Below are 26,537 nucleotides of genomic sequence, written 5' to 3'. Positions count from 1 at the left end.
TGACTTGGTATTAACCTCTTGCATTCCCTGTACAGCAAAGCTCAGAAAGTGGGAGGAAGAAGCAGAAAAAGGAGCCAATCAGTCCATGTGCCAACAAAAAGCATGCAGGGAGGAGAAGAGAACAGGGTGATGGAGAGATGAGCTCACCACTGTGCTGCTTCTCCTTTCACTGTTCAGTCACAGGCTGGGCTCAGAAGTGAGCTGACTGATGCTGGCCATTAGACTGAGGACATCTATTGGCAAAAAAGAATTAATGCATGAAAACTGCTCTGGACTGGAGGTGAATTATTCAGCTAAAGCTTTTTTTTTTTTTTTGCTTTTGATGGACTATTTATTTTTATCTTGTGGTCTAGCTGTTCACATCCTATGCAGCACAGGAAGCTTGGTCCTGTGACATGAAAGACCCCATGAGTGTGTACAAGCAATGTGCACTAATAGATGCTTATGAGATTATCCAGAACTCCTTGACAATGTTCTGATCTGTATTTGGATTCTTTCAAGCAGGATTTGCCTTTCAATAGACTTGTATGGGAATGAAAATCTGGTTGGAACTAACAAAAGCCCATAGACACCCCCCAATAGTTGTATTTTATTGGTTACCCCTTTGCATCATTTGCAGCACATCGTTTTCAGCAAGTGTACAGGTGCTCTTCAGAGAAGGACTCTCATTTTTTCAGTGTTTGTCCAACAAAGGGCACATGTAACGGTTTGTTCCGTGTTCCTATGTCTTTTGTAAGCCTTTTGATAATTATACAAAATCAATCAGATAATGTTCATTAACCACTTCCCGAGGATTTATCCACATCACCCTCCCCCCTCCCCTCCTTCCTGACCAGGCCATTTTTTGCATTACAGCGCTGCATTACTTTAACTGACAATTGCCTGGTCATGCAACGCTGCACCCAAATTACATTTTATGTCCTTTTTTTTTTTTCCCATGAATTGAGCTTTCTTTTGGTGGAATTTGATCGCCTATGCGTTTTTTATTATTTGCTCTATAAAAAAAAAAAACTTTTGAGAAAAAATATATTTTTGACTTTTTACTATTAAACATGTCCAATAAAAATTTTTTTAAAAATCCCAATACGTGAATATTAATCAGTTTACGTGAAAGTAATATAGCGTTTACAAATGGTGGTGTGTATATATACTGGAATTTTTTAAAATATACATTTATTTTAATTTTTACTAGTAATGGCGGCGATCAGCAACTTATAGTGGGACTGCGGTGGGCATTCTGACACTGGAGGGGGGGGAGGGGGAACTGACTTTGTGTCACTGACATCCCCAGTGACACCAATACAGTGATCAGTGCTAAAAAAAACACTGACACTACTAATGACATTGGGCAGGAAGGGGTTAACATGAGGGGCAATAAAAGTGTTAACTGTGTGCTGAGTGTGTTTTACTATGGGGCAACGTGTTTCTCTGTAAGCACACTGCTTTCTATGGCTGTGCTGTGCACAGCCATGCAAAGCAGTGTGCACAAGCTGACAAGGAGGAGAACTGTTTCATTTACAAACAGTTCTCCTTCCCGTCGGAAATCCTCAGCAATCACTGGGCGCTAGTGAGTAATCACTGGCCGGGACCAGGTGATTGACAGCCTCGCTCACAAAAATATATGTGATTTTGCGCACCCGTGCCTTCCTGTAGCAGTATTTCTGCTATAGTGTGGACAGGAAGCGGTTAATAACCGGTGCTTACCTTGGCAACAAGCACTTGCTTGATAAAAATCAAAAATCAGTAAACCCATAAAATAAGATAAAATCAAATAAATCCCCTAGAGGCCTAGACGCAGAAAAAGTCACACTTTCCCCCCAGAAAGTCCAAAGTCAGGAAAACTCCTCAGCGTCTGTGAATCTTCAAAATATCATACATAAACTTGATACATCTCCAAAAACCAATTGTCCACGTATACCTCAAAAAAGAACAAATGGCTGCATATAGTGCATTATCCTCAAAAATATAAATAACAAAATCAATTCGCAATGGGCACTTATGATCAAAAATAAAAATCACCCAGTGTCCACTAGTAAGATAGAACAGTGCAGTGCTTAAAACATTAATCACCAGTATATAGGATATCACACATCAAAATGACAAGGTTAATAATTAAAAATATAAAACGTTCAATATGAATAGCAGTCTGTGTGGATATAAGGTGCATAAGAACTATTGAAATTCCGTGGTGGTGCTCCAAGAGATACGGTAAAATTACGCACTCACCAGATGCGTAATTAATATTTGCATTAAGTATCACATCCAGGGTCTCCTTATCAGGTAGAGGTCTGGTCAGGGGCGTAGGTAATCCTCCCTCAGGGTAATGGTCTTATTTGCCTGATAGAGGTTAAACGGATCCAGGTAACCAGAGGTCCCTTTAAGGGAGGAGTAGGTGAGGATGCCTGCTTATAGGGGACTCCCTTCTCTGGCTACAGAAGGTGGCTGGATCACAAAAAGGGGCTCTGCAAATGAAATGCTCCTCAAGGGAGACAGGGAAGGGTGCCCATAGTGTAGTATTCAAAATTGTATTTATTTGGTAAAAACGAGTGTTTGCAAACAAAATAAGAGCAGTAAAAGCAATGTAACAGCGTCAGGTCTGCAGAGATAAACTAACCCTCCAGAGTCAAATATGGCAGCCGGGCCTCCACGTGGCACCGGCGGCATGATGTCACGACGTCCTGGCACCTTACGCGTTTCGTGCGCACGCACTTCTTCAGAGGAAGATACCATTGACGCCCTATAGTAACATGGGGCTTTATATAGGCAAGACGGCGCATGCGTATTACGCCAGCGCCATCTTGCTGAAGCCTGAAATTTGTACACGTTCGTGCGCCTGCACGGCGCCATTTTGCCATTGGTTTTTAGATGTCTAGAGACATGTAAACATTAAAACTTACGCTGTGTGCGATCTTAGGGGAGCACTGAGCACATGTTTAAATGATGATACACTACGATGCATTTTTTCCAGAGGTGTCCCTTATAAGGATGATGTTGCCTCCGTAGGATCGGCCGTGAGCGGATCCTTATGGGGAATGAGATGTAAAGCTATATAAAGTATTTTTAGGGTAAGAGTATTTAATTCAGCCATATTCAGTGGACTTATGGTTACATTTGGCGATGAATCCATCAGAGCAATCGTCTTTTGTATTTCTATTTATATAATATATTAATGCGAAATTTGTGAATTCTTATTGTCATACTTACCATACAACCATTAACACACCTGTAGAATTATCTACAGGTGTGTTAATGGTTGTATGGTAAGAATGACACGTTTTGTGACTTCCGATGTTATCAAAAGGGGCATTCACTATATCTGCTCTCCCACAGTACACACAACATGGAAATGAAATTATTTCAGTATATATAAACTGCTAAATACCTTTTCTCATCAGCTGTATATAGATGTCTTGTGACTTCTTTCAATGTACAGAAGAGCACGTTAAAGCTTGTAGGGGGTGTTTTCAATCTGCTCTAGGAGGATGCAGAACCCCTCATCTTTGTCTGGAGAGTGCTGATTGGCCCTGTGCTGATCACATGCACTCTCCCAAGAAAAAAAAAACTCTCTAGCAATACACACCAAACTGAGCATGTGCAGAGTGACTCCACACGCTATGTCTTATAAGGAGATAAGAGGGGGGCACTGGAAGAAGGAGCGGATCAGAGAAGACAGGATCAAACAGCTTTTTCACACAATGCAGAGGATTAACCCCTTAGGTTCCACAGTGAGTATAACAAGCACGCTCTCCTGCATATACAGACTGATTGTACAGTTGTGGGTTTAGCAACACTGTAAAGACAGCATGCTGAGTTAGGTGTCAGTATAACACTTTTCTGTCATTACTTCTCACAGAGATCACACTACTCCTCCTAACAAATGTCTTTATGTGCTTTAGGCCTTGTTTAAACTTGCAGTTAGAGGGCGGCAAAAATGTGCAGTTGAGACCTTTTTTTGCTCCCTGCCAACTCCCCACCCTTAAGTTGCAATAGGCAGCAGACCCGACATGCATCGCTCGGCTGTTGGCAAACCTGCCGAATGCTACATATGCAAACGCCCCACAACAGCAGGTTAAAACAGGCGGTGAGGAGGTGTCAGATTGCTTTCTCACCACCTGTCAGTAGCCTCTGGAGCACAATCCTAATGCAGATCTGGCTTCAGAGGCAAGGGAAAGTTAGATGCACATCTAAATCTACCTTAAGTGTGAATCAGAAAAATACGACATTATGGCCACTAGATGAGGTTGATGATCCTAAGAAATAAATACGTATTTACTATGCTGGCCATCTAGTGGCCATAATGTGGTATTTTCCTGATTCACAATATTCTAATGAAGAACATCTGACCTGGAGAGATAACAGCCTAGTAGGAAGACGTGTTCATGCAGTTTCGCAAGATGAATAGCTCTGTGTATTTGTTTTATAACTACACCCCAATGAGTGCTCCTGCTATTGGCCTACTGGTGTCATTGGCAAACTTTACTGTCCTGACCCCACTGCTAAGCCAGAATTCTCCTTTAACATCTGCTGGTGCTTCCTGTGGTTCCGCTGCCTGCCCTCCTGATGTCCTGCCAGCATCTTTAGGTCAAGGATCTGCAATCAATATCTCCAGGCCTTCATGTGCCTCCTGCACTGGCTGGTGATACAAGAATGGCCACCCTCGGCATTTCAGTCTCCTATCAGGTAGGTGACAACATGAATTTTACTTCATCATCTACGTTTTCCCGTGTGCTGGTTTTGCTGCGTCTGGACATTCCTGGAGCCGAACTATTCAGATACAATCTGCAGTATTTCTGAGTTTCCCTTGGGCCATGTGAAAGGCTGTTTTGTTGGCTGTAGAACCTGTGTGGGTGTCAGAGCAGAAGTGGCCCTTAAATTCTACTTGGTGACCTGGCCGGGCAGCTTTCTGTAGGAGTCTGACAAACAAAACCTGAATTCTGGCCGATGGAACTCTCCCCCCCCCCCCCTTCTCTCTACAGCCGACCCTCCAATACTGAGATTTTGTAAGTGAAAAATGGAAACAAAGTTTCTTTAATCTGCTTTCTGTCCATTTCCTCTCCGGGTTCCCCAGCTATTGAGGCTCGTCTCTTCGGGGGGAGCATCCAATGAGAAAGGGCTCATAAAACAGCAGGATCTCGGATTACATTAGGGAGCTGCTGGAATGATGAAATAAAACCAATTAATATTCCTATGAAATAAAATCCTCATAACATGAAAAAATGTATCTGATGTTATTATGTCCCAGCTGAACTCTACACCAGCATTCCCCAACCTCCCTTCAGTTGCTGTATCCTTTAAAGGTATGCAAAATCCTGAGGCCCCCCCCAGTCTAAAGTGTAAAAATTGAACCTGGGATAATGCACACAAACACCTTGATTATATTAACTTCACAGTCCCCCCTTCACATCACAGTCCCCCCTTCACATCACAGTCCCCCCTTTACATCACAGTCCCCCCTTCACATCACAGTCCCCCCTTCACATCACAGTTCCTCATCACATCAGAGGTCCTCCCATTACATCACAGTCCCCCCTTCACATCACAGTCCCTCCTTCACATCACAGTCCCCCCTTCATATCACAGTCCCTCATCACATCAGAGGTCCTCCCATTACATCACAGTCCCCCCTTTACATTAAAGTCCCCCCTTCACATCACAGTCCCCCTTCACATCACAGTCCCTCATCACATCAGAGGTCCTCCCATTACATCACAGTCCCCCTTCACATCACAGTCCCTCATCACATCAGAGGTCCTCCCATTACATCACAGTCCCCCTTTCACATCACAGTCTCCCTTCACATCACAGTCCCTCATCACATCAGAGGTCCTCCCATTACATCACAGTCCCCCCTTCACATCACAGTCCCCCTTCACATCAGAGGTCCTCCCATTACATCACAGTCCCCCCTTTACATCACAGTCCCCCCATTACATCACAGTCCCTCATCACATCAGAGGTCCTCCCATTACATCAAAGCCCCCTTTCACATTAGGGTTCCCCCCCTGCACTTCAGAGGTCCTTCCACCACATCACAACTCCCATTCAAATCAGGGGTCTCCCTTCACATTAGGGGTCCCCATCACATCAGAGGTTCCCCCATCACAACAGTGTTGGAGACCACTGGTCTAAATGAATTCCTTGTGTATTCTTCCTGAATCTCGGTGAGCTTTGTGTATTTCTCCCAGATCTGTGCTGTAATCCAGTGTGAGACTTCCTGTAAAACATACCAGCCACTGCTGCTCTCTCTCCTTGTGCAGGGTGACTGGTCTTGGCTCCGCCCCCTCCTGTAGTTATCTGTAGTGGATGGGCCTGAAGCAGCCCTCTCACCCCTCTGCTCTCTGAACAGGATATGTATGGCACCGTGATGATGTTGCTGCTACTTTTACAAGGTAATATCTAGGTTTTTATAGGCATTTGGCACACACAAAGTGGATTTACTGTATATCCTGTGTGGCTATTCAGGAATATATTTAAATGAAAGTTTTTTTGTGCCCAGAGTTCAGCTTTAAGAACAAATGTTACTTTTTCTTCCTTTGTATTCTGTCTGGGAACATCTTCTTCGGATTTGTGGGTGGCAAGGCTTGCAGCGATGTCACGCCTCCTCTTTGAAGTGGTCTGTCATATTACATCTCTCAAAAATGTCGAACCGCAACTCTTTGCCCAATTATATGAAACCCATTTATATAATAATTCTATTTCCTCGGATTTTCTTCCCATGAATTGGCAGATTTATATATTGCACAATGTATCATAAGCTGCTTCTGCTGCTAGATGTCTCTGTGGGACTACAAGTCCCATCTGCCCACTTCTTACCAGTTATGGTTTACATTAGCTAAATTCCTTTTAGGGAGCAATCTGTGGCTGCAGAACAACAAGTACCAGCTATGCCTTGGCAGCCAATATAAACACTATTAAACAGGACAATTGTTTCCTGCTTGATGCAAGTAAAGTGGACCTGTCACTTGTAACATTCTCATGTTATATGCAGCATGCGGAGTAATATGTCAGTGTAACCCTTCCAGGTATTTCTTACCTCTCAAAGAGAATACAGTACTCCCCCTAACAAAATCTTCATCTGCTTTTCTCTCCAGGAGGACAGCACCATCTTTGTTCAGGCATCATCCAGGGTCACCATCTACTTCCTAGACTGAGATTCTGGGTCGGAGATGACACAATAATGTAAATCCTGCTGCCTGTGCAGTTCTTGGCTGTGTTCACAAACATCTGACACAGATCAGCCCCTGCTGCAGCCTTTGTGATTTATTACAATGTATAGTCTTATCACTGGGGGAGGGGAGACTGAGGAAATGCTTCCTCCTGCGTGCAGTATTCTGACGACTTTACCTTAGCCTAGGCCAGGGGTAGGCAAACTGCAGCTCTCTAGCTGTTGCAGGACTACAAGTTCCATCATGCCTCTGCAAGTCATAGCTGTAACTGTCAGTTTTGTAATGTTGCAATGCCTCATGGGAAATGTAGTTCTACAACAGCTAGAGAGCTGCAGGTTGCCAACCCCTGGCCTAGGCAAAGCCACCAACTGGAGCCCCAGGACAGATTTGTGTTGATAAAAATTGAACAATTATACTGTTGCTGTTTAATATGACTTTTCATGGATTTTCTCATGAGGGCAGCAGAGTGGCTAAATGGTTAGCACTTCCGCCTGGCAGTACTAGGGTTGCTGGTTCATATCCCAACCCCGGCACCTCCTGCCTGGAGTTTGCATGTTCTCCCTGTGCCTGTGTGGGTTTCCTCCAGGTACTCCGGTTTCCTCCCACACTCCAAAGACATGCTGGTAGGTTAATTGGCTCCTGTCTAAATTGTCCCTAGTATGTGTATGTATGAATGTAAGTTAGGGACCTTAGATTGTACGCCCCTTGAGGGTTAGGGACTGATGTGAATGTACAATGTATATGTAAAGTGCTGTGTAAATTGATGGCGCTATATAAGTACCTGAAATAAATAAATAATGTAGACTTGTAGCGTTACTGACAGGTCCACTTCAAAAGAGGAAGGCAGTGCAGGCTGTTTTGCTCATCACCACCAGGTGGCGCCTGTGCACATTATCAGCTCCTGGGCAGCAATCTCAGGCTGTCCTGATAGGAAGGTCCAATGATCAGCCTTCTATAGACTTCCCATCACTGAGCACCTGCAGGAGGGGCCGGGACAAGGTCAGCCACAGCGATCATACCTAATTGTGCCCCCCACCCCCTTCAAGATGTATGAGCATTATGTGTCAACAAAAATACCCCCCCCCCAAAAAAAAAAAATAATCAAGCCCTAATCTGCATGCTTACCCCCTAAGCATAAATCCCCCCTCCTCTCACCACAAATCCACCCCCTGATGAAATCCCCCCTTCAAGCACAGATCTTTATCCACCCCCCCCCCTCAAATCCTCTATCTCCCCATCAGGGGCGGACTGAACATTCGGAAACTTGGGCACTGCCCGAGGGCCCGGGGTCAGTAGGGGGCCCCATGAGATGCCCCTGGTACCTTTTTCATAGGCTTTTTTGAGTTTGGGCAAGGACACAGGGGCCCCATGATCCCCTATTGCCCGGAGGCCCCATGAAGTGTCAGTCCGCCCCTGCAGGGGCCCCATTATCCCCTATTGCCCAGGGGCCCCATGAGTTGTCAGTCCGCCCCGCTCTCCATATGCCCCCATCATAAATCCCCCATAAATTTCCATCCCAGCACAAATTCCCCTCCCCCAATCCCCCATCCTTGAAGCACAGTGGGTAAATGGTTAGCACTTCTGCCTGGCAGTACTCGGGTCATTGGTTCGAATCCCAACCCCGGCACTTCCTGCCTGGAGTTTGCATGTTTGCCTGTGTGGGTTTCCTCCCACACTCTAAAGACATGCTGGTAGGTGAACTGGCTCCTGTCTAAATTGTCCCTAGTATGTGTATGTATGAATGTAAGTTAGGGACCTTAGATTGTACACCCCTTGAGGGTTAGGGACTGATGTGAATGTACAATATATATGTAAAGTGCTGCGTACATTGACGGTGCTATATAAGTACCTGAAATAAATAAATATCACAAATCCCCTCCCCCCCAAAAAAAACAACATTCCCCTCCTAGCACAAATCCCTTCTCCCCCTACCACATTACCTTTTTTAGTACAAATCCCCCCTTCTAGCACAAATCCTCTTCTCCCATCCCCCTCCCAACACAAGTCCCCCCAAATCACCACTCCTCAGATTTCCCATCCTAGAACAGTACTTATCCCCTGCCCGGCCCCCCAATTCCCCCTTCAATTACAAATCCCCTCCTTCCAATCTACTCATGGGGCCCCCCGACCTCACATGATAATGCAGTGCCCACCTGCCCACCCCTTGTCCCGGCCCTGCCTGCAGGCTGCCATCTTCCAATCCCTGTCCTTTATGAATGGCTGAATGATTCCAGCCATGACACACTTAAAAACACATGCTGCATGATGTAGCCATGTCATTGATGAAGGTGGCAGTCAGTGAGTGATCAGTGACAGTTCAGCAGTGGACGCTCGGTGACTGTCCAGCTGTAAACGCTCAATGACGGTCCAGCAGTGGACGCTCGGTGACGGTCCAGCAGTGGACGCTCGGTGACGGTCCAGCAGTGGACGCTCGGTGACGGTACAGCAGTGGACGCTCAGTGACGGTCCAGCAGTGGACGCTCGGTGACGGTCCAGCAGTGGACGCTCGGTGACGGTCCAGCTGTAGACGCTCGGTGGAGGTCCAGCAGTGGACGCTCGGTGACGGTCCAGCAGTGGACGCTCGGTGACGGTCCCAGCTGTAGACGCTCGGTGACGGTCCAGCTGTAGACGCTCGGTGACGGTCCAGATGTAGACGCTCGGTGGAGGTCCAGCTGTAGACGCTCGGTGACGGTCCAGCAGTGGACGCTCGGTGACGGTCCAGCAGTGGACGCTCGGTGACGGTCCCAGCTGTAGACGCTCGGTGACGGTCCCAGCTGTAGACGCTCGGTGACGGTCCAGCTGTAGATGCTCGGTGACGGTCCAGCAGTGGACGCTCGGAGGCGGTCCCAGCTGTAGACGCTCGGTGACGGTCCAGCAGTGGACGCTCGGAGGCGGTCCAGCAGTGGATGCTCGGTGACGGTCCAGCTGTAGACGCTCGGTGACGGTCCAGCAGTGAACGCTCGGTGACGGTCCAGCAGTGGACGCTCGGTGACGGTCCAGCAGTGGACGCTCGGTGACGGTCCAGCAGTGGACGCTCGGTGACGGTCCAGCAGTGGACGCTCGGAGGCGATCCAGCAGTGGATGCTCGGTGACGGTCCAGCTGTAGACGCTCGGTGACGGTCCAGCAGTGGATGCTCGGTGACGGTCCAGCAGTGGACGCTCGGTGACGGTCCAGCAGTAGATGCTCGGAGGCGGTCCAACAGTGGACGCTCGGTGACGGTCCAGCAGTGGACGCTCGGTGACGGTCCAGCAGTGGACGCTCGGTGACGGTCCAGCTGTAGACGTTCGGTGACGGTCCAGCAGTGGACGCTCGGTGACGGTCCAGCAGTGGACGCTCGGTGACGGTCCAGCTGTAGACGCTCGGTGACGGTCCAGCAGTGGACGCTCGGTGACGGTCCAGCAGTGGACGCTCGGTGACGGTCCAGCAGTGGACGCTCGGTGACGGTCCAGCAGTGGACGCTCGGTGACGGTCCAGCTGTAGACGCTCGGTGACGGTCCAGCAGTGGACGCTCGGTGACGGTCCAGCAGTGGACGCTCGGTGACGGTCCAGCAGTGGACGCTCGGTGACGGTCCAGCAGTGGACGCTCGGTGACGGTCCAGCAGTGGACGCTCGGTGACGGTCCAGCTGTAGATGCTCGGTGACGGTCCAGCTGTAGACGCTCGGTGACGGTCCAGCAGTGGACGCTCGGTGACGGTCCAGCAGTGGACGCTCGGAGGCGGTCCAGCAGTGGATGCTCGGTGACGGTTCAGCTGTAGACGCTCGGTGACGGTTCAGCTGTAGACGCTCGGTGACGGTCCAGCAGTGGACGCTCGGTGACGGTCCAGCAGTGGATGCTCGGTGACGGTCCAGCAGTAGATGCTCGGAGGCGGTCCAGCAGTGGATGCTCGGTGACGGTCCAGCTGTCGACGCTCGGTGACGGTCCAGCAGTGGACGCTCGGTGACGGTCCAGCAGTGGACGCTCGGTGACGGTCCAGCAGTGGACGCTCGGTGACGGTCCAGCAGTAGACGCTCGGAGGCGGTCCAGCAGTGGACTCTCGGTGACGGTCCAGCTGTCGACGCTCGGTGACGGTCCAGCAGTGGACGCTCGGTGACGGTCCAGCAGTGGACGCTCGGTGACGGTCCCAGCTGTAGACGCTCGGTGACGTTCCAGCTGTAGACGCTCGGTGACGGTCCAGCAGTGGACGCTCGGTGACGGTCCAGCAGTGGACGCTCGGTGATGGTACAGCAGTGGACGCTCGGTGACGGTCAAGCAGTGGACGCTCGATGATGGTCCAGCAGTAGACGCTCGGAGGTGGTCCAGCAGTGGACGCTCGGTGACGGTCCAGCAGTGGACGCTCGGTGACGGTCCAGCAGTGGACGCTCGGTGACGGTCCAGCAGTGGACGCTCGGTGACGGTCCAGCTGTAGACGTTCGGTGACGGTCCAGCTGTAGACGCTCGGTGACGGTCCAGCAGTAGACGCTCGGTGACGGTCCAGCAGTAGACGCTCGGAGGCGGTCTAGCAGTGGACGCTCGATGACGGTCCAGCTGTAGACGCTCGGTGACGGTCCAGCAGTGGACGCTCGGTGACGGTCCAGCTGTAGACGCTCGGTGACGGTCCAGCAGTGGATGCTCGGTGACGGTCCAGCAGTGGACGCTCGGTGACGGTCCAGCTGTAGATGCTCGGTGACGGTCCAGCTGTAGACGCTCGGTGACGGTCCAGCAGTGGACGCTCGGTGACGGTCCAGCAGTGGACGCTCGGTGACGGTCCAGCAGTGGACGCTCGGTGACGGTCCAGCAGTGGACGCTCGGTGACGGTACAGCAGTGGACGCTCGGTGACGGTCCAGCTGTAGACGCTCGGTGACGGTCCAGCAGTGGACGCTCGGTGACGGTCCAGCAGGGTATCTGCACCTGTCTCTCCAGCAGATGTCGGGGTGCAGTGATGATTGGCTGACAGCAGGTGTCGCTCTCCTCCTCCTTTCTCGATGCACGGTGATGAATCCGTGTGACGTCGGCGGGACCGGGGATAAAATGAGCCGGGAGAGGAGGATGGCACAGAGCTGAGCCCGGCACCGACACGCAGACACAGCCGGGAGGACCGCAGGCCCGAGAGGAAGAGCGGAGGGCAGGGTAGGGGAGGGCAGTACCGACGGAGGGTAGCGGGGAGGGCAGGCAGGCTCGGTGCCGGTGACAGGCGGAGGGAACACGTGGAGGCGGTAGTGAGGAGAGTAGCCCCTACCGGGGATCACAGAGTGCCCTAGCGGGGATCGGAGCCTCCATTTCCCCGGACCTCTCTGCCCTCCTACGGCTTTCAGCACCAGGACAGCGCCGGGGACAGCCGGGTCACGTGACTGGCGGAGCGGCCGGGTTCGGAGGAGGTCGCACGTGGTTCGAGCCGGGCAGAGGAGACGGGTAGCGCCGCCGGGGCAGGATGTCGGCGGTGAAGCGGAGGCAGTCGGGCTCCCCGGGGGCGGAGGAGGAGGCCGGGGAGAAGATGCTGCGGGAGAACGGCGGGGGCGGGGCTCCGGAGGCGGTGGAGCTGCAGCGGAACATCACCTTGATGAACGGGGTGGCCATCATCGTGGGGACCATCATCGGCTCCGGGATCTTCGTCACCCCCACCGGGGTCCTCCGGGAGGCGGGTTCCCCCGGGCTCTCCCTCATCGTGTGGGCCGTGTGCGGTCTCTTCTCCATAGTGGGGGCGCTGTGCTACGCGGAGCTGGGCACTACCATCTCCAAATCCGGGGGGGACTACGCCTATGTGCTGGAGGTGTACGGGGCCCTGCCCGCCTTCCTCAAACTCTGGGTGGAGCTGCTGATCATCCGACCCTCGTCCCAGTACATCGTGGCCCTGGTCTTCGCCACCTACCTGCTCAAACCCGTCTTCCCCAGCTGCCCCGTGCCCGACGACGCCGCCAAGCTGGTGGCCTGCCTGTGTGTCTGTGAGTACCTACCTCCATCTCCCACCATACACCTGTACTACCAGTGTGCACCTACCTCCATCGCCCACAATACACCTGTACATACTGTGTACCTACCTCCATCTCCCACCATACACCTATACATACTGTGTACCTACCTCCATCTCCCACCATACACCTATACATACTGTGTACCTACCTCCATCTCCCACCATACACCTATACATACTGTGTACCTACCTCCATCACCCACCATACACTTGTACTACCTGTGAGTACCTACCTCCATCGCCCACTGTACACCTGTACATACTGTGTACCTACCTCCATCGCCCACCATACACCTGTACATACTGTGTACCTACCTCCATCTCCCACCATACACCTGTACTACCTGTGTGTATCTACCTCCATCGCCCACCATACACCAGTACTACCTGTGTGTACTTACCTCCATCGCCCACCATACACCAGTACTACCTGTGTGTACTTACCTCCGTCGCCCACCATACACCTGTACTGCCTGTGTGTACCTACCTCCATCACCCACCATACACCTGTACCGACTGTGTACCTACCTCCATCACCCACCATACACCTATTCAGCCTGTGCGTATCTATACTACCCCCCAACCTCACACACACTCTACACTGAATATACATATATGGCCTTTGTGCCACTGACAGTTGTTTGTAGCATTACATTCACAGAATATCATGTGTGGCCCTTTGGTGATGTCAGGGGCCACGTTTGAGGCTCCTCATGTCATGTAAGTTGACCACCGCTGGTGTCCATGGTATACACCTGTACTGCCTGTGTCTCGGGGGATACATCTGGACTGTACTCCATACATGTGTGTGTGTTTATATATGTGTGTGTATGTATGTGTATATTTGTAGACCTTGTCTTCTATCAGGCAGATACATGGAGTGATGTATGTACAGTGATTGGGGTACATGTGTGTATGTATGTGTATATTTGTAGACCTTGTCTTCTATCAGGCAGATACATGGAGTGATGCATGTACAGTGATTGGGGTACATGTGTATATTTGTAGACATTGTCTTCTATCAGGCAGATACATGGAGTGATGTATGTACAGTGATTGGGGTACATGTGTGTATGTATGTGTATATTTGTAGACATTGTCTTCTATCAGGCAGTCACATGGAGAGACATGCAGCATTGTAGTATTTCCTCCATCACATCCATCCTGCCCCCGCATGGCTTTCATCATCTTCTGTTGTACATATTTCACGTGTAGCGTGGCTCCGCCTCCCATTCATCCCCACCATGCTGTCCTGTTACATCAGCCTGCACGCTGCACAAGTGGAACCGGTTTATTCTGGAGATCGGCTTCAATAGAATGTATAGAAGTGCTGAATCTCACTGGGCCTCCGCCTGCGGCATCTGTCACCAGATTCCAGATATTTTTGGCGGGTGTGTGTACCCAGTGCTGGCCGCACCGCCCTCAGTAATTGTGTAATTATGGCCATTTCTTGCATCTTTTTAAATTTGTCAGAATATTTCAGGAAAAAAACATTAAAGGGGGGGGGGGGGAATCAGACCGTGCTCCTCCATTCAGTGATTGTGAGATTGTTTTGGACAAGGAATGATGAGTTCAGATCATACAGACATACTTTTTGTACATTAATACATTTTGTCCAATCGCTACTTTTTGACGTAAAAATAAAAAGTATGAAGAAAAAATGAGTCCTAGCAACAAACACACAACTTTTCTTGGATACGCTCACAATATTCAATGATTGGATTGATAATAGGACCAGATTGTAGCTTGAGTGGGCATCTTCAAGGGGTTCCTAGTCATGAATTGATTGGTGCCGGTTTGGCCCAATTCAGCGGCATCGGGTCACAAGTGTGATGTTGGCCCGTTCTCCCCGCATTCATCTGCGTACACTGCATAGGTAAGCACATGGAAAACACGTACTTGCAGTGCCCGAGTTTCCAAATGGTCAGTCCGCCCATGATACAACCAGGGGCAGACTGACTACTCAAGGGGCCCCCGGGCAATAGGGGATCATGGGGCCCCTGTGCCCTTGCCCAAACTCAAAAAAGCCTATGAAAAAGGTACCATGGGCATCTCATGGGGCCCCCTACTGACCCCGGGTTCTCAGGCAGTGCCTGAGTTATCAAATGGTCAGTCCGCTCCTGATCATGATACAACCAGGGGCAGACGTACTACTAGAGGGGCCCCCGGGCAATAGGGGATCATGGGGCCCCTGTGTCCTTGCCCAAACTCAAAAAAGCCTATGAAAATGGTACCAGGGGCATCTCATGGGGCTCCCTACTGACCCCGGGCCCTCGGGCAGTGCCCGAGTTTCCAAATGGTCAGTCTGCCCCTGGATACAATGCAGTTCACCTCGCCGCATGTCACTGCACCACACTGAGTGTAACGTTCTGCTTCATAGAGTTCACTGTCAGTTTTTGACAAGTAGGAAATGAGAGGAAATGCAAGGAATCAGTTGAGTGCAGTTGAGCGCACGTGTTTTAGCATGCTGGCTGGTGTGAACGACACCTGTAAAGTGAACTCATGCTTTTTCCAAGCAGGAAAAGCAATAGTTGCAATTAAATGCCCCCCCCCCAACCACCCATTCCCGCTGATTCCTCGCCTTCCTTCTGCTTGCTGGAGTGATTTGAAGTGACCGTTACTTCTAGATCAGAGAATGTGATGGTCTCCCTAAGGCTAATGCAGTTTGCGTTTGATCCGATTCTGCAGTGCATTTTGCGTTTTTGCACATGTGTTTGATGCGTTTTAAATTTTTATTGTTAGGCAGATATAAAACACAGCAAAAACGCACTACATGCTTTTACTGCAGCGTTTCCACTGAAGTCTATAGAAACAAAAACTCAACTTTTTGCATTTAAAAAAGTCCCTGACTCTTCCCAAAAAACGCCCTGGGTGAAAATGTGGAGATGTGAACGTGTCCCATAGGAAATCATGTTAAGTGGACTGTAGTGCGTTTCTGGAAAACGCTTAGGTGTGAACCTAGGGTGAGGCTAGGGTTACCCCTGCTAGTGCGACCAAGCTTGCTTCACATGTAGGGCAGCCCATTCATTTCAATGGGCTGTTCTATATGCGAGAAACCTGGAGAAGTAGTCTCTGACCCTTTTCCAAAAACGTCCTGCCCTGAACCCCTTGATGCTGCAGTGCCGTACGATTTGTAGGTTAGAAGATGTATGGGGGTGCTTCAGGGCAGAGTGTTTCTTTGTGTCAAGAAAGTACGCAATTTTGCACACGTTTCCGATAAGCAAAGGTGAGCTTTACCTCTAGCAGTGCAATGCTGGGCGCCAATCGCCAACAAAGTCCACGTTTTGCTGGGGTGGGGTGGGAGTCCGTAGGCCTCTGTTAACCTGCCTTGCAGTCTGAGTATGTCAGTATTTCTGTGCTCAAAGCGGTACATTTTTTTGCATGGAAATATGTATTTTTTTTTATTGTAGGCCTGTAATTCTTAGGAATAACTCACTGAAATCTGTCCGAACAAGAGTCTAGTAAACATCCCGGGTATGTTAAATTTGAAACACGAAATCATAAATTATAATTTAGTAAATAATCAAAAAAATAATAATATAATAATAAATTTAATTCAATAATATAATCAAACCAAAAACACTGAAATTTGAAATATAGCGCCAAGTTTGCACATTACTGAGCAAAGTCGCAAAATCGTTTTCAGTGTCTGATGACGAATCTCCCCCACGAATCATTATCACTCAATTCTGCAAGTGGTTCTAATTTACTATCGCTGTTCTCTAGCCGGTCTAAAACCGCTTTTGACCTAAAGGGACACTTTTTGGACTCCATGGACTTTTCTCAGTTTCCAGGCAGAAAGAACAGTAAAAATGCAGGCAGGGCGCCGGACAAAGCACTCGGGACAAAATGTATGTGAAATGGGTTGATACAGGAATGGAATACTATTTTAGTGAATTTAGTGAATATCACTTTTTGTCATTTTTAAATTTCCCGCCGTTCCATCCCCCGTACGTCCCGACGTCGCAGGGAACGGAACCCAGAAGACAGATGCCGGCATCCGCCGGAGAACATTACTGCAGGAGGGACATCGCGGGAGCGCAGGACAAGGTAAGTGCAGAAGAGATCCCGGAGCAACGCTGCAGTGTATTTCTGAGTGTAGCTCGGGGTTACCACTTGTGGTGCTGAAACTTTACCCCGAGCTACACTCAGGAATACCTCCAGGGAGGCTACTTCTGTTCAGATCAGCCAACGAGCAAAGAAGTGTGTCTGTTGTATCACCCAGCATAGGTTCACCACAGAACTGCTTGATCTATGGCTGGTCATACAAAATACAATCTGATTGTACAATTTCCTTTAGATGTACCACCAACTATGCAGTGCAAGGGCCTGCCTGATAGGATACAAATTGGACGGATTGTTTAGGTGTGTTCTTATATTACAAAGTTTTGGTAAATTACATCACCAAACTTGTCTCCAAATATCACCCAAACCGTCCTCTCCGCTCCTCGCACGACCTCCTACTCTCTAGATCCCTTGTCTCCTCCCATGCTCGTCTCCAGGACTTCTCCAGAGCTTCCCCCATCCTCTGGAACTCTACCCCAATTTATCAGACTATCATCTACTCTGCTCACTTTTAGGCGATCTCTGAAAACCTCTTCGGGGAAGCCTTTCCTGTCCTCAGCTAATAATGGAATCTTCTGTTCCTCCTACCAGTCCATCCCCCACAGTTATTACCTTTTGTACCACTAACCCCTCCCTCTTAGATTGTAAGCTCCAAGGATCAGGGCCCTCCTATCCCTCTTGTATTGAACTGTATTGTTGCTGTACTGTCTCCCTTTATATTGTAAAGCGCTGAGCAAACTGTTGGCGCTATATAAATCCTGTATAATAATAATATATAAATCCTGTATAATAATAATAATATATAAATCCTGTATTATAATAATATATAAATCCTGTATAATAATAATAATAATATATAAATCCTGTATTATAATAATATATAAATCCTGTATAATAATAAATCTAAAGAAGTCTGTATAGAGCAGGGTTTCTCAACCAGGGTTCTGTGGAATTTCGAGGGTTCCTCCAGAGGTTGCTAGAGGTTCCTTCAGCAATTTCTGCCTCTCAGATACGTTCCCGCTGACACCATTGATCTTTTTAGTGATCTGTAAGGGGGGGGTCATTCTTCTTTATGACCACAAGTGTAAGGAACACTTGACCATCCCAGGTGTAGTTGGAGTAATTTTTAGCTGGGGTGCAACTGGAAAGTTATTTTATAGGTTCCTGTGCTTTGGTTGAAAGAGGCTGGTATAGAGATTGCACAATACGATTGTATAGTGTATGGTCAACTTAATGGTTTTGAGCTCAGTTGACAGTCTCACGTCAGTGGTTTGATGCTGCCAGATGACCACCGGTGTGATTGATCAAGTGATCAGACAGGGTTGGAATATATACTGTGTATATACAGTCATGGCCGAAATTGTTGGCACCCTTGATATTTTTCCTGAAAATCAAGTATTTCACACAAAAAAGGTATTGCATTAACACATGTTTTGCTATACACATGTTTATTCCCTTTGTATGTATTGGAACAAATATAAAACAGAGGCAGAAAAGCAAATATGACATAATGTCACACAAAACCCCAAAAATGGGCTGGACAAAAGTATTGGCACCCTTAACTTAATATTTGGTTGCACACCCTTTGGAAAACATAACTGAAATCAGTCGCTTCCTATAACCATCAATAAGCTTCTGACACCTCTCACCCGGAATTTTGGACCACTCTTCCTTTGCAAACAGCTCCAGGTCTCTCTTATTGGAAGGACACCTTTTCCCAACAGCAATTTTAAGATCTCTCCACAGGTGTTCAATGGGATTTAGATCTGGGCTCATTGCTGGCCACTTCAGAACTCTCCAGCGCTTCTTTGCCATCCATTTCTGAGTGCTTTTTGACGTATGTTTGGGGTCATTGTCCTGCTGGAAGACCCAGGATCTTGGACGCAAACCCAGCTTTCTGACACTGGGCCCTACAGTGCGACCCAAAATCCTTTGGTAATCCTCAGATTTCATGATGCCTTGCACACAGTCAAGGCACCCAGTGCCAGAGGCAGCAAAACAACCCCAAAACATCATTGAACCTCCACCATATTTTACCGTAGGTACTGTGTTTTGTTCTTTGTAGGCCTCATTCCGTTTTCGGTAAACAGTAGAATGATGTGCTTTACCGAAAAGCTCTATCTTGGTCTCATCTGTCCACAAGACGTTTTCCCAGAAGGCTTTTGGCTTACTCAAGTACATTTTGGCAAACTGTAGTCTTGCTTTTTTATGTCTCTGTGTCAGCAGTGGGGTCCTCCTGGGTCTCCTGCCATAGCGTTTCATTTCATTTAAATGTCGACGGATAGTTCGCGCTGACACTGATGCTCCCTGAGCCTGCAGGACAGCTTGAATGTCTTTGGAACATGTTTGGGGCTGCTTATCCACCATCCGGACTATTCTGCGTTGCAATCTTTCATCAATTTTCCTCATCCGTCCACGACCAGGGAGATTAGCTACAGTGCCATGGGTTGCAAACTTCTTGATAATGTTGCGCACTGTGGACAAAGGCAAATCTAGTTCTCTGGAGATGGACTTGTAACCTTGAGATTGTTGATATTTTGCCACAATTTTGGTTCTCAGGTCCTCAGACAGTTCTCGTCTCCTCTTTCTGTTGTCCATGCTTAGTGTGGCACAGACAGACACACAATGCAAAGGTTAAGTGAACGTCTCTCCTTTTTATCTGCTTTCAGGTGTGATTTCTATATTGCCCACACCTGTTACTTGCCCCAGGTGAGTTTACAGGAGCATCACATGCTTGTAACATTCTTATTTATCCGCAGTTGTGAAAGGGTGCCAATACTTTTGTCCAGCCCATTTTTGGAGGTTTGTGTGACATTATGTCGAATTTGCTTTCTTTCCTCCCTTTTTTTGTTTTGTCCCAATACACACAAAGGGAATAAACATGTGTATAGCAAAACATGTGTTAATGCAATACGTTTCGTGAGAAATACATGATTTCCTGGAGAAATATCAAGGGTGCCAACAATTTCGGCCATGACTGTATATATATATATTGTTCCATTGTCCTATTGTCCCTCTTCCCTTTTCCATTCCATGGAGAGCTTCAGAAGAGACAACAACCCAAGAGCGGTGGGATCATCACCGACTTCTTCTTTCTAAAGTCTGTGGATAGTTTTCCTGGTCATTGACTTTTTTATGATAATGACCTCTAAATCCATCATCGTCAGAACGTCTGTGGACCTGTAGACAGTTCTGGGGTAATTGATGATTGGGTGTCTGTGGCAGATTGCAGTTGTCTCCCCCATAAGTCTGGTGCCCAGGGTGTCTTCCCTGTATAAACATGCATGCTTGGAGGATCATGGAGGGGACATTTAGGACAGTTCCTCCTCGTCTGATAGAACCAGAACATCCACATTCCACCTAATGCTTGTCACTTTCTTCACCAAACTGGGAATTATAGGTGATTTTTTTACTGTCCTCCCATGAATACTCTGTATTCATAGAATGGGTCCTCATGCCCCGCCCCCCCATGCTGACCCTGTCATGTCTTTTGTGTTATCTGTTTGTAGCTTCTGCTGGTTGTATGACAAATGTTTACCCTCCTGGTGTGAAGAGATACAAAGTATCAATGTGTGACAATGAAACATTCTGTGTACACTTCTCGGTCTGTGTTTTCCAGTTTTCTGAAAGAAGTTGTATTTTTAGTTGTAATTTTTGTATTCATTAAATATTCAGATGCTTGAAGACCATCTCCAGGCTGATTGGATAACCTCTAAAGCAGTGGTCTCCAAACTGCGGCCCTTTGCTTGCCTTTATCTGACCCTCAGGGTACCATTCTTCTCACTGACACCAGCAAGAAGGCACCATTTCTTTCACTGGCACCAACTATGGGGCATTTTTTCTTCCACTGACACCAATGATGGAGCACAATTTCTCCCACTGATGTAAACAATTAGTTACTATTCCTCCAACTAATGCCAAGGATAGGGCACTATTCCTTCTTCTGTTTACAATGATGGGGCACTATTCCTCCCACTGACACCAATGATGGGGCACTATTCCTCCCCCTGACACCAATGATGGGGCACCATTCCTCCCTCTAACACCAATGATGGGGCACTATTCCTCCCCCGGACACCAATGATGGGGCACCATTCCTCCCCCTAACATCAATGATGGGGCACTATTCCTTCTTCTGTTTACAATGATGGGGCACTATTCCTCCCCCTGACACCAATGATGGGGCACCATTCCTCCCCCTAACACCAATGATGGGGCACTATTCCTCCCCCTGACACCAATGATGGGACACCATTCCTCCCCCTAACACCAATGATGGGGCACCATTCTTCCCTCTGTCACCAATGATGGGGCACCATTCCTCCCACTGTCACCAATGATGGGGCACCATTCCTCCCACTGTCACCAATGATGGGGCACCATTCCTCCCTCTGTCACCAATGATGGGGCACCATTCCTCCCACTGTCACCAATGATGGGGCACCATTCCTCCTAGTAATACCAATGATGGGGCACCATTCCTCCCACTGTCACCAATGATGGGGCACCATTGCTTCTAGTAATACCAATGATGGGGCACCATTCCTCCCGCTGTCACCAATGATGGGGCACCATTCCTCCTAGTAATACCAATGATGGGGCACCATTCCTCCCACTGTCACCAATGATGGGGCACCATTCCTCCCACTGTCACCAATGATGGGGCACCATTGCTCCTAGTAATACCAATGATGGGGCACCATTCCTCCCACTGTCACCAATGATGGGGCACTATTCATCCTAGTAATACCCATGATGGGGCACTGGTCCTCCAACTAATACCAATGACTGGACACTACTCCTCCTTCCACTGACTATAAGCACTATGTCATTGGCACATAAGCACATGGCAGAGCGGACACACACAGCCCACTGTCCTCTATGAACAGTTCACTGGAAGCAAAACGACTATCCGTTTCCATCCAACTACCAGCTGATCCAACGGACTGAAGGGCAACGGATCCCCATCCATCTTTTTGGCATTTCAGCACCCGACACTCCATAGAGGAGAATAGAGGTTCCGATCAGGTTTGCCTAGTAAAAGGGGCAGGTGGACCCAATCGGAACATCCGTGTGAAAGGCGTCTTAGTAGTTTTTTTTTTTCTTTTTCATACGAAGTGGAAGTCAAAAGCACCAGCTGATACAGGGGTAAGGCAACCCCTGCAGCTCCTGGGCAAAGAACTTTTTTTGGATTTTTTTTGGGAGGAGTCCCTGTGACTTGGACCCGCTGGGCTCAGCCCTGACTCCAGGCCATCTATTTAAAACTACAGGGATGAAGTGTTCAATAATCGGTTAAACAGGTTTAAGAAAAGATTTAGTGAAGTAAGACGCCTCTCCCGTCTACATCTCCTGAAAATCCTTTTTGCCTCGCTGCTCAGAGATTACTGATCCTGTGTTTTAGTGGCCGTTATACCGCTACGGCTATTAAAGGTACCCTCCAGTTAATCTGAGAAAGGTAGGCGGGAAATGAATACAAAGGTTCCGAGATCCCTTATGTCTTGTTGTGATATTACTTAAATCTGACCTCCGGCCTTCCCTTTTGTCTCGCACAGTTGTACCGGCTCCTCTCCTGGACTGGAATGGCTTACTCTGATTTCACTGCACACTGTGAGCTTCTCACAATGTGAATTAGAAGCTTCAGCAAGTCAGATAGAGCTCCACCTCATTTCCTGGCCGCAGGACTTCCAGCGTCATCTACCATAGGTGCCAAACTGGCGGCCCTCCAGCTGTTGCCAAACAAGTCCCATGAATCATTGCAAGATTGACAGTTACAAGCATGACTTCCAAAGGCAGAGGCATGATGGGACTTGTAGTTTTGCAACAGCTGGAGGGCCGCCAGTTTGACACCCTTGATAGACTTTCCTCCCAGAATGCCTGTCCCTGGCCCTCCCCTTTGATCTATTGGATTTCAGTTTTCAGTCAGCCTGGACATGCCCTCTTCTCCAGACTGGTATGCACCCATCAAATAATTTGTATAACTCCTCCCAAGAGCCAGCCCACTGCTTGTGTCAGGACTCTTGGGAGAAGTAGGCAGGGTGCTGTGCTGCTTTTAGGAAGATATTTACAGCATCCTTCCAGCCATGATCTGCCTGCTTTGCAAAGAGAAGCACAGAGATCCAGTGATTACATCACTGAGTCTAAAATAAAACTGTGCAATGGAAATAGAAAAGTTGTATTTGAAATGTAATTTTTATGTTGATAGTGGGGGAGGGGGAGCTAGGGATGGCAAAATAATAAGCCGGGTAAATTGCAGCTTTAAATGAACCGTTTCCAGTTGTTCGGAGTTACCCTTTAATGCTGCAGTTCAGAGTCTGCCTCTCTGGCTGGTACATCATGTCAGGGAGCCGGGAGCTGGCTGTGCAGGTTGTAGTTGGGGACTTGTAGTAATAACCGGCCTTTGATCTCCATCAGAAGTCGGGAAGCCCAGTGACCTGTGTATGGTCTGCTATGTTGGGTCAGGGGAAGGACTCGGCAAACTCGATGTCTGAATTCTCATCCCCAGTGTTAAGTCATTCCACACATCTCCCGTCTGGCTGGGCTGCAAATTGCAACGGTTTATACAAATGTTTTGTGTTGTGGTAACCCCGCTGCATAGAAAAACAAGTTGTTCTTGAGGAACAGAACCTCCTGGAGCCTGAATGTCAGTGATAATGCAGCAGGCTGGGCTGGGCTTGTGACCATGAAAAACACGGATAGATTAGCTCAGCGGGACGCCGGGCAGAGACAGACGGGGGGCTTATTCCCACTGCCTGCAGCATCTGTAGAGTCTGAGCGGGGCCGTGTGCTCATAATATGGCGATATACTGTACTGTCTGCATACACGTGGAGCTGATTTTTGTGCATATGAAATATTCCCACAATGTGCTGCTGGGCAAATGTGCCAGACAGGGCCATGTGTAAGGTCATTGGGTGTCTACTTGAGGTCTCCAAGATGTGGGAGATGAGGGCCATCATATTGGGAAGTGACTTATTTGGACCCTTGAACACTTGTTTTGATAAAAAAAACAATGACACCCTGAAACTTGGGGGGGCCAGAACAATGACACTGACACATGTGGGTCCCAGAGAGATGTGACACACTGACACGTGGGGGTCCCAGAATAAATGACACACTGACACTTGGGGGTCCAGAACAATGACACATGCGGGTCCCCAAACAAATGACACACTGACTCTTGGGGGTTCCAGAGAGATGTGACACACTGACTCTTGGGGGTCCCAGAGAGATGTGACACACTGACTCTTGGGGGTCCCAGAGAGATGTGACACACTGACTCTTGGGGGTCCCAGAGAGATGTGACACACTGACTCTTGGGGGTTCCACAGAGATGTGACACACTGACTCTTGGGGGTCCCAGAGAGATGTGACACACTGACTCTTGGGGGTCCCAGAGAGATGTGACACACTGACTCTTATTGGTCCCAGAGAGAAGTGACACACTGACACTTGGGGTCCAGAACAATGACACACTGACTCTTGGGGGTCCCAGAGAGATGTGACACATTGACTCTTGGGGGTCCCAGAGAGATGTGACACACTGACACTTGGGGGTCCCGAACAATGACACACTGACTCTTTGGGGTCCCAGAGAGATGTGAAACACTAACTCTTGGGGGTCCCAGAGAGATGTGAAACACTGACACTTGGGGTCCAGAACAATGACACACTGCATCTTGGGGGTCCCAGAGAGATGTGACACACTGACACTTTGGGGTCCCAGAACAATGATAAAATGACACATGGGGTCCCAGAACAAATGACATGCTGACATTTTGTTGCTGACACTTTGAGGGTGAGGGGGGGTCCCAGAGAAATGACACACTGACTCTTGGGGGTCCCAGAACAATTGACACACTGACTCCTGGGGGTCCCGGAACAATGACACACTGACTCTTGGGTGTCCCGGAACGAATGTCATGCTGACTCTTGGGGGTCCCAGAACAAATGACACGCTGACACTTGGGGGTTCCAGAATAAATGTCATGCTGACACTTGGGGGTCCCAGAACAATGACTCACTGACATTTTGTTGCCATTGAAAAGATTCTTCATTATAGTTCATTCACTCACTGTCACTGTCAGTCCTGCAGTACGCCTGTTTTTGTATGATAACTCCACATTGACTCCCCCACACTGGCACTAGTAGAATTATCTGGGCGGGGTGGGGGTCTGGTCATTGAAAAGACTACTTGTAGTGAATTTCCTGCTGAGTCAGATCCTCCAGTAAGTTCTCAGCCGTTAGTGACACACGTCACACATACGAGAAGTACTTCCTCATGTCTCGGAGGCCCCAACGCTCTCTATTGACACATAGGCGGAGAACATGCTCTACTAGCTCTGTAACTAATCCAGGATATGGAATGCTGTAGAGGATGTGAAAAATGGCTTCTGGCCAAAATAATCCAAGTGCCGGCATCTCTCCTCTCCACACTCCATGCATGTTTGTTTTATGTAATTGAAGTGTGTGTAATCTCAGAAGGTTTCTATTAGTTTTGGATGGAGCAAGGAGGGTTGGAATCCCTTTACCTGTTGCTGTGTGTTTCCAATGGGGAGAGTGGCCCTCTTTCCTTTCTCCTTTACGGCCCGATTAAAAGCTGGAAATCCCTGTAGTAGGCACCACTACCATGTTCTGGGTCCTACACTGAGCAGCTGCATTGTGAACATAGAAGGGGCGGACTGACCATTTGGAAACTCGGGCACTGCCCGAGGGCCCGGGGTCAGTAGGGGGCCCCATGAGAGTCCCCTGGTTCCTTTTTCATAGGCTTTTTTAAATTTGGGCAAGGACTCAGGGGCCCCATGATCTTCAATTGCCCGGGGGCTCCATGAGTTGTCAGTCCGCCCCTGGAATATAGGAAGAGGCTCGTTTGGCACAGGCACAATTCAGGGAACACTTTTTCTCTGTGTTCTCTAACTGGGTGATGTGTAGAGGTGGGTTTGTGACACCACAATCTCCACCTCATCCAATTATAGAATGCTTGAGAAAATGCAAAGCGTGCACTGAATGGCACCCATGCCAAGCGAGCGACCTCCTGTGTTCACAAAGAATCTGCTCAGTACAGAATCCAGAGACAGAGGCAATCACTGCTGCGTGTACTACAGTGATTTCCAGCTTCCACAAGGAGTGGCTAGGTATGACAGATACATGGTTACATTGGTATGACAGATACATGGTTACATTGGTATGACAGATACATGGTTACATTGGTCTAACCTGTGCTATTGTTACTATGCAAAAATATCTATACCTGGAATAAATTTTCAAAAGATCATTGTGTAAAATTCCATTATTCTTTTTCTCTTTTCAGACACCTCTGTCTCCCTCATAACTGTAATATCACAGTTTAAGAAGCTCATGG

At 48.5% G+C, this 26,537-nt stretch overlaps 2 protein-coding genes across 2 annotated transcripts in view; both read left to right on the top strand.

The window, feature by feature from the left end:
• Positions 1-1,084, top strand: part of CA5A (carbonic anhydrase 5A) — a 47,490-nt gene extending 46,406 nt beyond the window's left edge. Inside the window, exon 7 of the mRNA XM_089654122.1 lies at positions 36-1,084. Within this exon, the coding sequence (XP_089510248.1) occupies positions 36-200 (165 nt within the window). The 3' untranslated portion in view covers positions 201-1,084. The remainder of the gene's footprint in view (positions 1-35) is intronic.
• An 11,130-nt stretch (positions 1,085-12,214) lies between these two features.
• Positions 12,215-26,537, top strand: part of SLC7A5 (solute carrier family 7 member 5) — a 53,188-nt gene continuing 38,865 nt past the window's right edge. The window contains exon 1 of the mRNA XM_089654119.1: positions 12,215-13,087. Within this exon, the coding sequence (XP_089510245.1) occupies positions 12,577-13,087 (511 nt within the window). The 5' untranslated portion in view covers positions 12,215-12,576. The remainder of the gene's footprint in view (positions 13,088-26,537) is intronic.

Source organism: Staurois parvus, unplaced genomic scaffold, assembly GCF_062004578.1.
Source record: "Staurois parvus isolate SC_StPar_1 unplaced genomic scaffold, SC_StPar_1.0 ptg000745l, whole genome shotgun sequence".
Taxonomy (NCBI): domain Eukaryota; kingdom Metazoa; phylum Chordata; class Amphibia; order Anura; family Ranidae; genus Staurois; species Staurois parvus.
This window is presented reverse-complemented; position numbering and strand designations above follow the sequence as displayed.